The sequence below is a fragment of the Pelodiscus sinensis genome, chromosome 9 (assembly GCF_049634645.1).
Source record: "Pelodiscus sinensis isolate JC-2024 chromosome 9, ASM4963464v1, whole genome shotgun sequence".
Classification (NCBI taxonomy): Eukaryota; Metazoa; Chordata; order Testudines; family Trionychidae; genus Pelodiscus; species Pelodiscus sinensis.
This window is the reverse complement of record NC_134719.1, coordinates 38,887,783-38,902,638: the sequence shown is the minus strand read 5'-3', so window position 1 is coordinate 38,902,638 and position 14,856 is coordinate 38,887,783. Positions and strand designations below refer to the sequence as shown.

Below are 14,856 nucleotides of genomic sequence, written 5' to 3'. Positions count from 1 at the left end.
CACATGCTTCCAGCTCCCATCCAGAACACACCACACGATCCATCGTCTATAGCCAAGCCCTTCGATACAACCGCATCTGCTCTAATCCCACTGACAGAGACCAGAAGCTTCAGGATCTCTACCAAGCATTTATAAACCTCAACTACCCACCCAGAGAAATAAAAAAGCAAATTGAAAGAGCCAGACGAATACCTAGAAACCATCTACTTCAAGACAGACCCAAGAAAATCAACAATAGAACACCACTTGTCATCACCTACAACCCCCAACTTAAACCTGTCCAACACATTATCAATAAATTACAGCCTATACTGGAACAGGATACCATACTCCAAGAGGCTCTGGGAGACAGACCCATAGTCTCCTATAGACAACCACCTAACCTCAAGATGATTCTTACCAACAACCACAGGACATACTACACTAATACCAACCCTGGTACCTTCCCTTGCAACAAACCCCGTTGCCAGCTTTGTCCACATATTCATTCTGCTGATACCATTATTGGACCTAACCAAGTGAGTTATAAGATCAAGAACACATATTCCTGCGCATCCAGAAATATAATTTATGCTATCATGTGCCGAAAGTGTCCGTCTGCTATGTACATTGGACAAACATCTCAGACACTTCGCAAAGGATTAATGCCCACAAAACAGATATCAGACAAGATCACAAAGAAAAACCAGTTTCTTGCCATTTTAACCAGAAAGGACACTCTCTCAATGACTTAATCACTTGCATTCTGCTACAAAGACCTTTTACATCTGCACTTGAAAGAGAATCCTCTGAACTGTCATTCATGTTAAAATTCGACACTCTCCGGGAAGGAATGAACAAATACGCAAACTATCTTACCCATTACCAAGATAGCTTCCCCAATTATCACCTCCAATACCATTAGCTCACAGACTTCCCACTCTCCCCACCTCTAATATCATCAATTCACAGACACTTACCTTCCTTCCTCCCCCCCCCCCCCCGAATCCTCCTCCTGTTCTGAAATGTGATTTGTCCTTTTCATATGTGTTCATTTTTTTAATTGTATCCTTTGGTATATATGGTTGTGACTATTTTCTTCCACTATTTGATCTGAGGAAGTGGGTCTGGCCCACGAAAGCTCATCATCTAATAAACTATCTTGTTAGTCTTTAAAGTGCTACATTGTCCTGCATTTTGCCTAAGTATCTAATTTTAGTTACCAACAGCCCAATGTTTTGTGCTCACTTATGACAAAGTCACTGGGAGCATTTGGATTGGTGCTTTTCCGGGTGAGTAAGAGTTATACAATCTATCCCCAAATTAGAACATTTTGCTTTAAGTAAGCTTGGTGAAATTGAAAACTGTAGACCTAGAAACCAAACTGATTTGTTCAGCTGGTGAGAAGAGGATTGTTAGCTGCTGGGAGACAGGGAGGGATAGAGTACAATTCAGATATTATGGTCCTCTTCATAAATTTCATATAGTCTCTGTCTCCACCTGGTGGTAGCACTATATAACAACAATATCCCTTGGTTAACATATCAGGTTCTGTGGCAAGTCAGTCTATTTAGCAAAAACATTAACTAATGAATATATAGTCTTCAAATTTATCATCTTCATCTCCCTGTTTAGACCACAACATACATATGTATTCCAAGCAATACACAGGACATCTTCAGGGTTTCAAGATGGGTATGTCAACTGCTTGAAAATAAAGCTATTTCTATTTGCACCATTTTAAAAAAAAAAGGGGGGGGGGGGCAAAATGTGGTTCCAAAATACAGTAATATCATGTAGAACAGGAGTGTAAAATTCATTGTACAAAGAAGGCTGAATTATATCAAACAGTGGTCCACAGCAAGAGCTCCCAAATTTAGGGTGATATAGTCACTTTGACCTATGCCAGATGACAACTGAGCTCTTTGGTGTGCAATTACTCAATTTCTATCATAAGCATGTTCAGTACATGTGCAAACTGGGTATGTGATGGCATGGTTACATCTGAAAACTATGACCCTTAAGTGCTATTGTTAAGCTTTAGAATCAATGTCATTTAGATAAAGAAGGAAGTTCGTGCCTGTCTTAGCTGCCATTTCTAGCTGACAAGGACAGAACTAGATTGTTCTGCTTTGGGAAGATTACCTTCTCACCTGCACAGAGAATGGGCTGGGAATTTCAGAGACTCCTTTGAAAAATCCCAGAATATTAACTTATTTTTAATAAAAGCTTCCACTCTCAAGAATCTGAATCTACCATGAACATCAAATAGATACATTCAGTGGCCAAAAGTCAGATCAACATCCCTGGTATTAAGAGATTCACCAGGATAACAGCTTCTTGTGAATTATGTCCAATGAATGCATCACTCTGAACACTCAGGCCAGCACAGTCACTGTGCATTAATTTTACTATGAAAAGGTCTATTGCACCACGGAGAATATTTTCAGCGAGACTTTCCATAGAGCTGTGTGACAATCTTTTGATAACAATACCCTTCACTGAATAGTAGTGAATAGCCATAACTTAGACACATGAAATACAACAAGAACTTATAAAAATTACAGCCAATAGCTGTGGTGTAACCACCAAATTAAGGCAATAAATTGAGATCTTGTTCTTAATTCCCATGGTTGTGACTAGGCATTACAAGTCAAGTGGTGTATACAATGACCCTCATTAATTTATTTAGCAATAGTGTGGAAATTCAAATAAAGTTTTAGTTAACAGTGATTATTTTACAACTTCTTAGACCCAAGTTTGTCACCATTGCAGGAAGGGGAGGAAAAGGTGGTTCTAAGCTACCCATTTATACTTTCTCTGACCTTGAGTACACAGGGGTGCAAAAATAGTTCCCTAGGAAAAATGCTCTAATTTATAGCCACAGAAACATCAACTAAGTTATATTCTGCCAGTGCACTGTAATCCAGCTCTACCCCTCAAACCATTGATATGCCTCTTCCTAACACTGGAATAAACCCTACAAAAGGTTGACAGCAAGTGAGGTAAATTGGCATTCTTTACTTACAATAACAGAAGATAAGGTCTCTTCCAACCCTAAGGAAGTCATCTGCTCAAAGCAGGACTGACCCCACCTAAATGATCCTACTTAGGACTCTTTTGCAGCCTGGCCTTAAAAACCTCTAAGGATGGAGATTCTACCACCTCCCTATGTGACTCATTTCAGTGGTTCACCACCCTTCTCCTGAAATAGTTTTTTCTAATAGTCAACTTAGACCTCCCCCACTGAAACTTGAGACCATTGCCCCTTGTTCTGTCATCGGCCACCACAGAGAACAGCTTTGCTCCATCCTCTTTGGAACCCTTGTTCAGGTAGTTGAAAGCTACTATCAAATTCCCCCCTCACTGTTCTCATCTTCAGTTAAATAAACCCAATTCCCTCAGCCTCTCCTCACAGATCACATATCCCAGCCCTCTGTTAGACATTTTCCAACTAGTCCACGTCCTTTCTGTAGTGGGAGGTCCAAATTGGATGCAATACTCCAGATGAGGCCTCACCAGTGCCAAATAAAAGGGAATAATCACTTCCCTCAAACTGCACGCAATGCTCCTACTAATGCAGCCCAATATGTCGTTAGCCTTCTTGGCAACAAGGGCACATGGTGACTTATCCAGCTTCTCATCCATTGTAATCCCCAAGTCCTTTTCTGCAGAACTGCCGCTTACCCAGTCATCCCCAGCCTGTAGCAGTGCATAGGATTCTTCCTTTCTAAGTCCTTGTTGAACCTTATCAGATTTCTTTTGGCCTACTCCTCCAAATTGTCTAGATCTCTCGGGACTCCATCCCTACTCTCTAGTGTATCTACCTCTCTTGCTAGATGAGTGTCATTCACAAACTGCTGAGGCAATCAGGTTGGTTAGGCGTGACTTGCCCTTGGTGAATCCATGTTGACTGTTCCTGATCACGTTCCTCTGCTCCAAATACTTCAAAATGGTTTCCTTGAGGACCTGCTCTATGATTTTTCAGGAGATTGAGATGAGGCTGACCAGCCTGTAGTTTTGGGGATTCTCCTTTTTAAAGCATGGGCCCTACATTTGCCTTTTTCCAATTGTCCAGGAGCACCCCAATAGCCAACGACTTTGCAAAGATAATGACCAATGGTTCTTCAATCACATCGGCCAACTCTCTCAGCATCTTTGGATGTATAAGATCCATCCCCTTTGGACTTGTGCATGTCCAGCTTTTCTAAATAGTTCTAAACTGTTCTCTCACCACTGAGGGCTGCTTACCTCCTCCCCATACTCTGCTACCCAGTGTAACAATTCTGGGAGCTGACATTGTCTGTGAAGACTGAGGCAAAAAAAAAAAACAAAACCACCAAGCATTGAATGCTTCAGCTTTTTCCACATCATCAGTCAGTAGGGGTATGTCTAGACTACATGGCTCCGTCAACAGAGCCATGTAGATGAGTTTACTAGACATAGGAAAACGAAGCGGCGATTTAAATAATCGCTGCTTCATTTACATTAAAATCGCCGCCGCGCTGTGCCAATCAGTTGTTTGGCGGCACAGCAGGGCAGTCTGGACACGCTGCGGTCGACAAGGGAAGCCTTTGTCGACCGCTTAGTTATGCCTTGTGAAATGAGGTTTACCGGAGCGGTCGACAAAGGCTTCCCTTGTTGACCGCGGTGCATCTAGAGTGCCTCGCTGTGCTGCCAAACAGCTGACTGGCACAGCGTGGCAGCCATTTTGATGTAAATGAAGCAGCAATTATTTAAATCGCCACTTCATTTTCCTATGTCTAGTAAACTCATCTACATGGCTCCATCGACGGACCATGTAGTCTAGACATACCCTAGGTTGCCTCCTTTTCCCTGGTCACCTTCTTGTTGCTATCATATCTGTAGAAACCTCTCGTTACCCTTCACAGCCCTTGCTAGCTACAACTCCAATTGAGCTTTGGTCTTCCTGAACACACCTATGCATGCTTGAACAATATTTTTATACTTTTCCCTAGTCATCTTTCCATATTTCCACTTCTTATAAACTTATTTTCTGTATTTAAGCTCACCGAAGATTTCTCTCTCAAGCCAAGTTGGTTGCTTACTATATTTGCTATTCTTTTTGCACATCAGGGTGGTTTGTTCCTGCACCCTCAATAAAGCTTCTTTCATGCAAGACATTTCCTGAGTTGACCTTTCCTAAAGCACATTGATCTCATTTTCTCTCTTATTGTTTACCCAAATAATGTCATGACACTAATGTTCTATAGTATTCAACATTGTTTAAATACTCTCTTCAAACATTACAAATGGTCATACTATTCATATGAATAATATTTGCTACAAATTTAGCGTCTTTGTAGGGTAGTGAATTATTTTTCTCTGTTTTGAGTATTACCAACCCTGTATTTTGTTAATATAGTCATTGTTCATAACCATTTACTGAATATAAAAGATCCAGGTGCTTTTCTCTAATAAGTGGCATGACCTATGCATTTTATGAATGTGTGTACACAAATACTTCTCTTTGATCAGTTATTGTTTAGAAATGGCTTCTCTATTTTCACAGCAAAATCAAAGAGGAAATAGAAACAACTATTTCTTTTCACTCATTTGCCCAGTGTGTCGTTTTGTTTTACCAGTGATGCTGCTATAGTAATTCATATCTTTTATTCGATTTATTTTCATACCTGAAACCAAATATCTTTCCCAAGGAGAGTTGTGTTGATAACATTCTTCAAATACTTAGCAAATATCATTCCTAAACTTCCCGTGGTCATCCAGGCTATCAACATCAGGGCCCCTTATGAAAAAACAAAAGACAATGAATGGATTATATACAAAAATTCTAAACAGTAATTCCAACCTTGTTCTAATTACAAAAAAAATTGAAATCACACCTGCAGGTACTACTAAGTAAGCAGAAAACACAGACAAGAATATTTGTGTTAGCTCAACAATAATGCTGCACTTCAAGCTTGATCCTACAAGATGCTGAGTATTCAGGCCACAATTCAGCAAAGCACTCCAAAAAGTGCTTTACAAGAAGTATGCTGGTAACTCCATTGACTTCAATGAGACTCCTCAAGTGTTTAAAGTGCATTATTGGATAGAGACCAGACTAGTCAGGTGTTTCCAGGATTGATCCCTAAGAGATTCTTTCTTCTGAAATAATTAAGCTAGCCAGTTGGCCAGCCAGCCTGCCTTCCAGCTGGACTCCCTCCTTCCCTATTAAGGAACACTTGCAATAGCATGACTGAATTATTAAAGCTGTTAGAGATGTGTTACAGGACAAACTTTATTTTAAATATTAATATTCCTTTAACATTGAAACTCTCACACTAGGGCTTGTTTACACAAACAATTAGAATGAAAAAAGCTGTGGCGTGACGGTTACACTGCAGTTGGCCAGTGCACACCAGTGTCTCATTGCTGTTTGGAGTGAACTAATATTTGCATAGACAACCGGAGGTCAGATGCAGATCAAAAGGAAGCTTTACAAATGGTCAGAAACTCTAGTTTCTTCAGGTTGCACTTGCTTATTTTGCAATGGTGGAAACACAGGTCATCTCTAGAAGTTAGAGACTTGTATAAAACTTAGCAGAAATGGCAGATTTTTTTTTTTGAAAAAAAATCACACAGATGATGCCAAGAACTCAAAAAATTGCAGGATTGATGCACTTTTTTTTTTAGTTATAGACTTTGGTATATAATTGTATTTTATGTATAAGTGAAGCATAGTTAAGTCAGCTACTGGGTCATTATACATTTCTAACCTCTCTCATCCTCTCTCGGTTCTTGTCTCTAACTCTGTTTCTGAGCCTGAGTCTCTCTAGAGGGGATCTCTTTCCTCTCCCTGGTACACTCTTCTTTTCTAAACCTCTCCCTTTCTAGCCATCTTCTTTCCTATAATAGAAATACAGAGCAGTAATTTTCACATGACAGTGTCACAAAATGTGTCTCTTCATTACTCTGTAAAAATTAAGAAAGATTTAATAACAAAAATCTAGGTGATTAATATGACCAGGCATACTATCATGAAAGAACCATGTAATTTTACTGAGTTTCAATTCAACTATATAGATAATGTGTAGAAATATGCCATTCCTAGGAAAGAGGTATTTGTTTTATAACACATTTTATAATGCATTGAAGACATTCTGTACAGAGAAATCCCAAATCTCAAATCTTTTTTGGGCATAAGCCAAAGAAAACAAATGTCCTAATATATGGATTTCAGAAATCCTCAAATCTGTTTCTATTCTGTATCATTTAGTTAAAGATTAATCTTTTTAGCTTTAATGATTGCAATTGATCTTCCTTGAAACATACTGGAGAGCATTATAAACCCATTAGTAACTACAGTACTCCATATTACAAAATATTTCTTGTGGAACTAAAATGATTATGTTATTTTTGAAAAATCACACAGGAAAGATCAGATTATTAATGAGTTCTGGAAAATTAAAGATAATCCGTTGTGTGGCAGAAAATCAATTTTCCAGTTTTCTAGATCACTGTGAAATACAGGGGATTATCAACTGTATAATATAAATCCTCTTCTCTAAGTTTCAAATGCAAGTCCATGCTCAATTTTATTACTATTATTTAGCCTTTTTACAGTGTCAGCTGCCGAAGATAATTCCTTCACATAATTGATACACAGACTTCCATAAAGCCATGCTAATTTACACTTGCAGAGAATGTGGTTTGCAATGTATACACCCTCCCCCCAAAACAGATGGAGATTAATATCCATTTATTAAGTTAAAGAATCGTATGATGAATTGCAGAATATAATAAAGTGCGCTCTCCTATCTCCTTCCCCAAGCTCAGTACTCCATCCACGCTAGGATTTATTCTAGCATTCCAACCTGAGAAACTTTAAAAAATGGAAGCTGTTGGATGTCCATCCCTCAAATGTGGAATTTCCCGCCATTCCTCTAAAATGGGCAAATTTCAGCCTAACACCAATTATCTAGACATAAAAATGACATTAAAGTACAATATGATCTGAATCTGCAGGACTAGAAATAGGAGCCTTATTTCATAGGAAAGGATGTGATTATGAGCATATCTATAAAACAAACACTTTCCCCTTTAAAAGTTTAGAAGCTGTAGAAACCATTTTCATATTTAGCTAGAAGCCATCTTGTATAACAGAAACCATTTCAGCTTTTCTCTCAAGCACGTAGACCAGAGTGAACTTTCTGTCGCCCCCTACAGGATAGGCTATTTGTATGTGTTAATTGGGCTGGTTGGGGCAGGAGATGTACTCCCTCGTACCTGTCTGCCATCTTGTTGATAAGGCTTTGTTTTTCCAAATTTAATTGAGGATTTCTGTAATTGGATGCCCTAACATCAGACTGTTTGGCTAAGGGTATAAAGATACTAGGATTGATTGTATTAGCCAGCTTTACTGGGCCCGGCTCTGCTGGGACCACGTTTGGCTCATGCTGTGCTTTATTAATTAATAAAGCTGTTTGTTAGATGCCTAAACAGAGAGGAGCGTTTTTTTTGCTTCAACAAAAGGAAGGGATGGATAGCTGATTCATCCAGTTACTTTCTTAAAAATATTCTTACCGTGAGCCTTAATAATAGAATGTGAAGAATCGGTGGCTCCTACTGCTTCATAGCTTGAAATATTTACTTTCCGAGGAGTGATGAAAGGTGTCCTAGAATGAATGTGTATCTGTCCTGCAAACATTAAGCAATCATTATTCAAGCTATTGGTCTCTTTAAAATAAATCAATAATAAATATATACAAATTATTCACTGGCCAAGAGTAATCAGTTAATATGGTATCTGACGCAATACAGGAGGACATATCGCAGGAACCAAGAATGTGCACAACCGCAGCTTAATAGTTTTGATTTGGAATCTCTTCTACGATAGCTCCCCCAAGATGAGGCTTGTTGTTTTAGATTCATGTTTAGATGTTTCAGATTTTCATTTGAACGTTTGTCCACAGAACATGAGGAGAGTCAGAAATTGGTGTCATGTCTATGGGTTCAACTCAGATGGGCTACTTCCGAATAATAAATATTATTCAGACACTTATGGTCTTTTCTGGCATTTGCAGAACATGTAGCTCATAGTATCAGAATTTTTCAACATTTTATCCTTTGTTCTTTGCATGTAGAGCACCTAGACCAATATTTATAAATGTGGATGCCTAAAGTTGGGCTCTTAAATCCGTATTTGAGAGACTAAACAAATGGCTTAGTTTTCAGAGGGGCTGAGTCCCTGAAAATACCACTGTAGACAAAGGCACTCAACAGACTGCAGGATCAAACCCTAAATTTGTAAATTTCTTTGGCTTAGATTTAATATTTGGGTGGCCAAATAAAGGTTTATAGTGATCTTCTGGTGTCGTTGAGCCACTATTTCTACTGCAAATGCAATGGCATTTGCCCTAATTTATCATTGTTTCTTGGGGTTTAACTATAAAATTATCTTTTATCTTAATAAAAAAATTAGGAATTTAACAGGAAGGCAAAAGAATCCATGCTGGCCAATTCATTTGCAGAACTGAATCTTAGGGAGAATCTAAAGAGCGAGGCAATGTGTATTCTATATGTGTGATTTCTGGAACACACTAATGTGTTGTGCATTAATTTGCCCATGTAGTGCTCTGAAAGGTCCCTAGGGAACTTTGATGTAGTAGTGTTTCAAACAGCATTATGATAAAGTACATGTGGAAACTTCTTGTGTGCACCAGCAGAATCTACACAGACCAGTTAGTGCACACAACAAGCATATGCTTTAGAATCAGACACTCTCTCTCCCCTCAAGATGCACATCACTTCACCAAATATATTAGCCCACAGTGGCAAAGGTTTTCCTCAATCCTTCACCCCAATGTTTTAATAGGCTGCATTAATCATGATGGGGCTGGAATCCTGGGCCAGGCCACATCTGAATTCAGCACAACTCAGGTAGATGGGTGCAAAAGGAGTTTTAAATTATATTTACATGACCCACTTCTATCCTGTCCTGATACCAGGTTATGCCCTCAACACAGCGGCCTCAGAGCTGTTTTAAGTGACAGCTACCTGTGCATGGTCTCTGTGCCTCGTCTCCCTCCCCACAGGTCTATTTGGGCATGCATGTGTGTATGGATGCATTTTTGTGCACACCCTCTGTTTACTCTTCCTTTTGGACTTTGCAGGATAAGGTAATACTTACCAGCTGTTGATGGTCCATGGGCCAGAAATATGAAGTACAAACTGCTAGCGGCTTTTAACTGAGTTGATATGGCGTTTCTTGTAATGAAGGAGCAGCTGATTTTTCCACTATTAAAGGAAGTCATTGTGATCTGCACATCACCCTGAAATCGGAGTATCTGTAATTACTAGAACATTCATCACACTTGTTAAACAAGTGACAGAATTTGTAAATTGTTTAGCAGAAATAGCACCTATCCTAGCAATTGCTAGTTACAAAATTTATTATGAGCTAATAGGAAAGAGCTATTTATAGAGTTTTGTGATATAAATTACAAAAAAAACCCCAACATTTTAAAAATTAAGACAAGACTATAAATTTATTTTCCCTACATAGCTGCAAGAGGCATAAACAACAAAATTCTGTTGACTAGTCTTACATTTCTGACCAGTTAAATGTTTAGCAGCATATTGCTTGTTTAAGTTTTACTGCATAAATCAATGAGTAATCCACATTTTATTTTCTTCTCTGCCTATCTTGGTCTTTGTTTAGCTATTAGTCTTTGCTAATATCAGCTCAGAGTCGAGCCAGGAGAATAATGTGTGTGAAAATATGTCCATGGTCCAAATCAGTTTTAAGGAATAAGCTTCATTCAGAGCAAAGTTATACCGTTAGCTTTCCATACCGTAGCACACAGTTTGATGATCTTATTCTGTTTGGAATGCAGCACGGATAATGCTGTAACTCAGACACAGCTATGGAATAAAAAGCATGCAAAGGAAATCATATGCAAACACTTGGAAGGTAATAAAGTGATAGGGAATAGCCAGCATGGGTTTGTGAAGAACAAGTCATGCCAAACTAATCTGATAGCTTTCTTTGATAGGATAACGTGCCTTGTGGATAAGGGAGAAGCGGTGGATGTCATATACCTACAATTTAGTAAGGCATTTGATACGGTCTCGTATGATATTCTTATTGATAAACTAGGCAAATATAACTTAGATAGGGCCACAATAAGGTGGGTGCATAATTGGCTGGATAACCGTAGTCAGAGAGTTGTTGTTAACGGTGCTAAATCCTGCTGGAAAGGGATAACAAGTGGAGTTCCGCAAGGGACCCGTACGGTTCAATATCTTCATCAGTGATGTAGATATTGGGATAGAGAGTACACTTATTAAGTTTGCAGATGATACCAAACTGGGTGGGGTTGCAACTTCTTTGGAGGATAGGGACATAATTCAAAATGACCTTAGCAAGTTAGAGAAATGGTCAGTGGTAAACAGGATGAGGTTTAATAAAGAGAAATGCAAAGTGCTCCACTTAGGAAGGAACAATCAGTTCCATACATACAAGATGGGAAGCGACTGTCTAGGAAGGAGCATGGCGGAAAGGGATCTAGGGGTCATAGTGGACCACAAGTTGAATATGAGTCAACAGTGTGATGCTGTTGCAAAAAAAGCAAATATGATTCTAGGTTGTATCAACAGGTGTGTTGTAAGCAAAACTCGTGAAGTCATTCTGCCGCTCTACTCTGCACTAGTTAGGCCTCAGCTGGAGTACTGTGTCCAGTTCTGGGTGCCACATTTCAAGAAAGATGTGGAGAAATTTGAAAGGGTACAGAGAAGAGTGACAAGAATGATTAAAGGTCTAGAGAACATGACCTATGAAGTCAGGCTTCATGAACTGGGCTTGTTTAGTTTGGAAAAAAGAAGATTAAGGGGGGACATGATAGCGGTTTTCAAATATCTAAAAGGGTGTCACGAGGAGGAAGGAGAAAATTTGTTCCTCTTGGTTTCTGAGGATAGGACAAGGAGTAATGGGCTTAAAGTGCAGCAAGGGAGGTTTAGATTGGACATTAGGAAAAAATTCCTAACTGTCAGGGTGGTCAAATATTGGAATAAATTGCCAAGGGAGGTGGTGGAATCTCCCTCTCTGGAGATATTTAAGAACAGGTTAGATAGACATCTGTCAGGGATGGTGTAGACGGAGCTTGATCCTGCCTTGAGGGCGGGGGGCTGGACTCGATGACCTCTCGAGGTCCCTTCCAGTCCTATGATTCTATGATTAACACAGAGAACAGTGTTACTCTACTCATACATACAATGTAACCTGGAATTAAATTACCAAAGGCAAAATGTTGGGAGCAGTTTGTCCTGTTGAAAAGGCATGTTGAACTTCTATTTGTCCTGTGGCATTCTTACCACAAATATAAATGTCGTCATTCCCCTGAAAAAGCAGAGATTTGCCCATGTCAGTGAATAAAGCTCCATGCAGTTCTTACACAGAGTAATCTCTCACAAACTTTGATAGGAGAACCATAATTGTAATAAACCAAAACCCAATAGATATTGGAGAGTACCTTTAGATTAGTGACAACTGGCATATTGTCCAGTACCTTTGGACCTGAAATATAATCTTCTATTCAGTTATTTGTGAAGGAAATAGTTAGAACATGTGTCTAGTATGTGACATTCATCCACCTTTCTTCCAGTGTGGTTCTAATGAAGCCACTGAAACAACAGTCTCCCTTACACATAACCTTTCATTTCAGTCTAAGGCATCTATTCTAATCTAAAGCACGGTGGTAAATAGGCCAATGGTGGGATGATAGAAGTTACTATAGAGAACTTTTTCCTGGGTGTCTGGCTGGTGAGTCTTGCCCACGTGCTCAGGGTTCAGCTGATCGCCATATTTGGGGTTGGGAAGGAATTTTCCTCCTTGGTAGATTGGCTGAGGCCCTCGAGGTTTTTTGCCTTCCTCTGAAGCATGGGGCACGGATCACTTGCTGGAGGATTCGCTGCATCTTGGGGTCTTTAAACCATCATTTGAAGACTTCAATATCTGAGATATAGGTGACAGGATTATTCCAGGAGTGGGAGGGTGAGATTTTGTGGCCTGCATTGTGCAGGGGGTCAGACTAGATGATCATAGTGGTCCCTTCTGACCTTAAAGTCTATGAGTCTATGAGCTACTAAAATTGGGCATTTTTAAAATCAGTATGCCCTGGTAACCTGCATTCAAGAGTTTTAAAGGAGTTGGCTGAGAACCTTGCTGGAACATTAATGTTATTTTTCAATCAGTCTTGAATCACTGGGAAGTTCCAGAGACTGGAAGAAAGTTGGTGTTGTGACAGTATTTTAAAAGAGTTAATCATATAATCCTTGTAATTATAGATCTATCAGTTTGACACAATCCAATGTCTGGGATTGAGACCAGAAATAAAGTATACATTTTAGATTAAATCACCACTGGCACAATTTGCCAAGTGTCATCGCTGACATCTTTTAAATCAAGATGAGTTTTTTTCTAAATGATAAAACTGAGGAATTAATTTAAAGAAAGTCTGTAACCTATGTTATATAGGAGGTCAGAATAAAGGATCAGATTGCTCCATTCTGTCCTTGGAATTTGTGAATGATCAACACTAGGACAAGAAGCAATGGGCTTAAACTGCAGCAAGGGAAGTTTAGGTTGGAAATTAGGAAAAACTTCCTAACTGTCAGGGTGGTTAAACACTGGAATAAATTGCCTAGGGAAGTTGTGGAATCTCCATCACTGGAGATATTTAAGAGCAGATTGGATAGACATCTGTCAGGGATGATCTAGATGGTTCTTGGTCCTGCCATGAGGGCAGGGGACTGGACTTGATGATCTTTCAAGGTCCCTCCCAGTTCTAGCATTCTAAGATTTTCTATGTTTGCTAAACATTGTGATCACAGAATAGTTCATTGTCAAGTTTCCGCAGTTTACAAAATAGAAGTTTGTTCTTGTTCCAATAGTGAATTCAGGGATAGTATCTTACCATTTCTGTATCATCAGAAAACCCAATGGCCACATATCCATCAGAAAGACCACTCATTTCAAATTTAAAAGCATCACCACCTTGTGCCTCAGAAGACATAAAATAACAGTTTGGATCATTCAGATTACATCCAGGGGGACTGCTGAAACAGAACTTCTGTGTGCCACAGCCTTCACGTCCAGAGGTCTATAATATATAACAGCATGGAAAACTATTAGATGATAAGTTAATGTGCCAATATTATTAACCAGTATTATCTAAACGAGGATCTGTGGGCCATATCCATCCCACAAGAGCCTCAGCCAGCTCCCTGCCTGCCCTCCCGGGCACTCCTGAAAGCTGGCTGCAGGGCCACGTGTGTGTTTCTGAACGCTGAAAGCCTGGAGGGAAGGGGAGACAAGCTTCTCATGCTGCCCCTGCCCCCAATAGCTCCCGTTGGCTGGTTTCCGCCAATAGCAGCTGCATGTTTGCAGGACAGACAGCATGTGAAGTGCCTCCCCGCCATCATCCCCCGGGTTTAGAGCATTCAGTTCAGAGCAAAAAATATGGCTCCAGAAGCTCCTCTGAGCATGTACAGGAGCTGGAAGGCAGGGACCCTGGCTAAGGAACCTGCTGGGCTTCTAGCTGGGAACCAGGTAAGGTTTCCCAGCCAGAGCCTGTCTCTGGCACACCAGCCTCCCCCTCCCCCAACCCTCTGCCCCCCTTCCTATGTAACCCAAACCTTCTGCACCCCTGTTCCAGCCCCCATACACCTTCCCAGACACTGCATCCCTTCCTACAACCCTCCTCAGGTCACAACCCCCTCTCAGTCCTTGCACGCTAATCTGCTGCCCCGGGCACAGCCCAAATCCATCCTGCACTCTTGCCCCAAGTTACAGCCCGCTCCCAAACCCTGCACTCCGTCCTCCTACACCCCTCCCCTGGGCCAGAATCCTCTCCT

General features: G+C 40.1%; 1 protein-coding gene across 1 annotated transcript in view; it reads right to left on the bottom strand.

The window, feature by feature from the left end:
• Positions 1–14,856, bottom strand: part of LOC102446348 (putative ferric-chelate reductase 1) — a 49,828-nt gene that overhangs the window by 11,094 nt on the left and 23,878 nt on the right. Inside the window, exons 6-10 of the mRNA XM_075936604.1 lie at positions 13,917–14,102; positions 12,239–12,340; positions 10,133–10,274; positions 8,527–8,640; positions 5,634–5,746 (exon numbers count right to left, since the gene is read on the bottom strand). Of these exons, the coding sequence (XP_075792719.1) occupies positions 5,634–5,746; positions 8,527–8,640; positions 10,133–10,274; positions 12,239–12,340; positions 13,917–14,102 (657 nt within the window). The remainder of the gene's footprint in view (positions 1–5,633; positions 5,747–8,526; positions 8,641–10,132; positions 10,275–12,238; positions 12,341–13,916; positions 14,103–14,856) is intronic.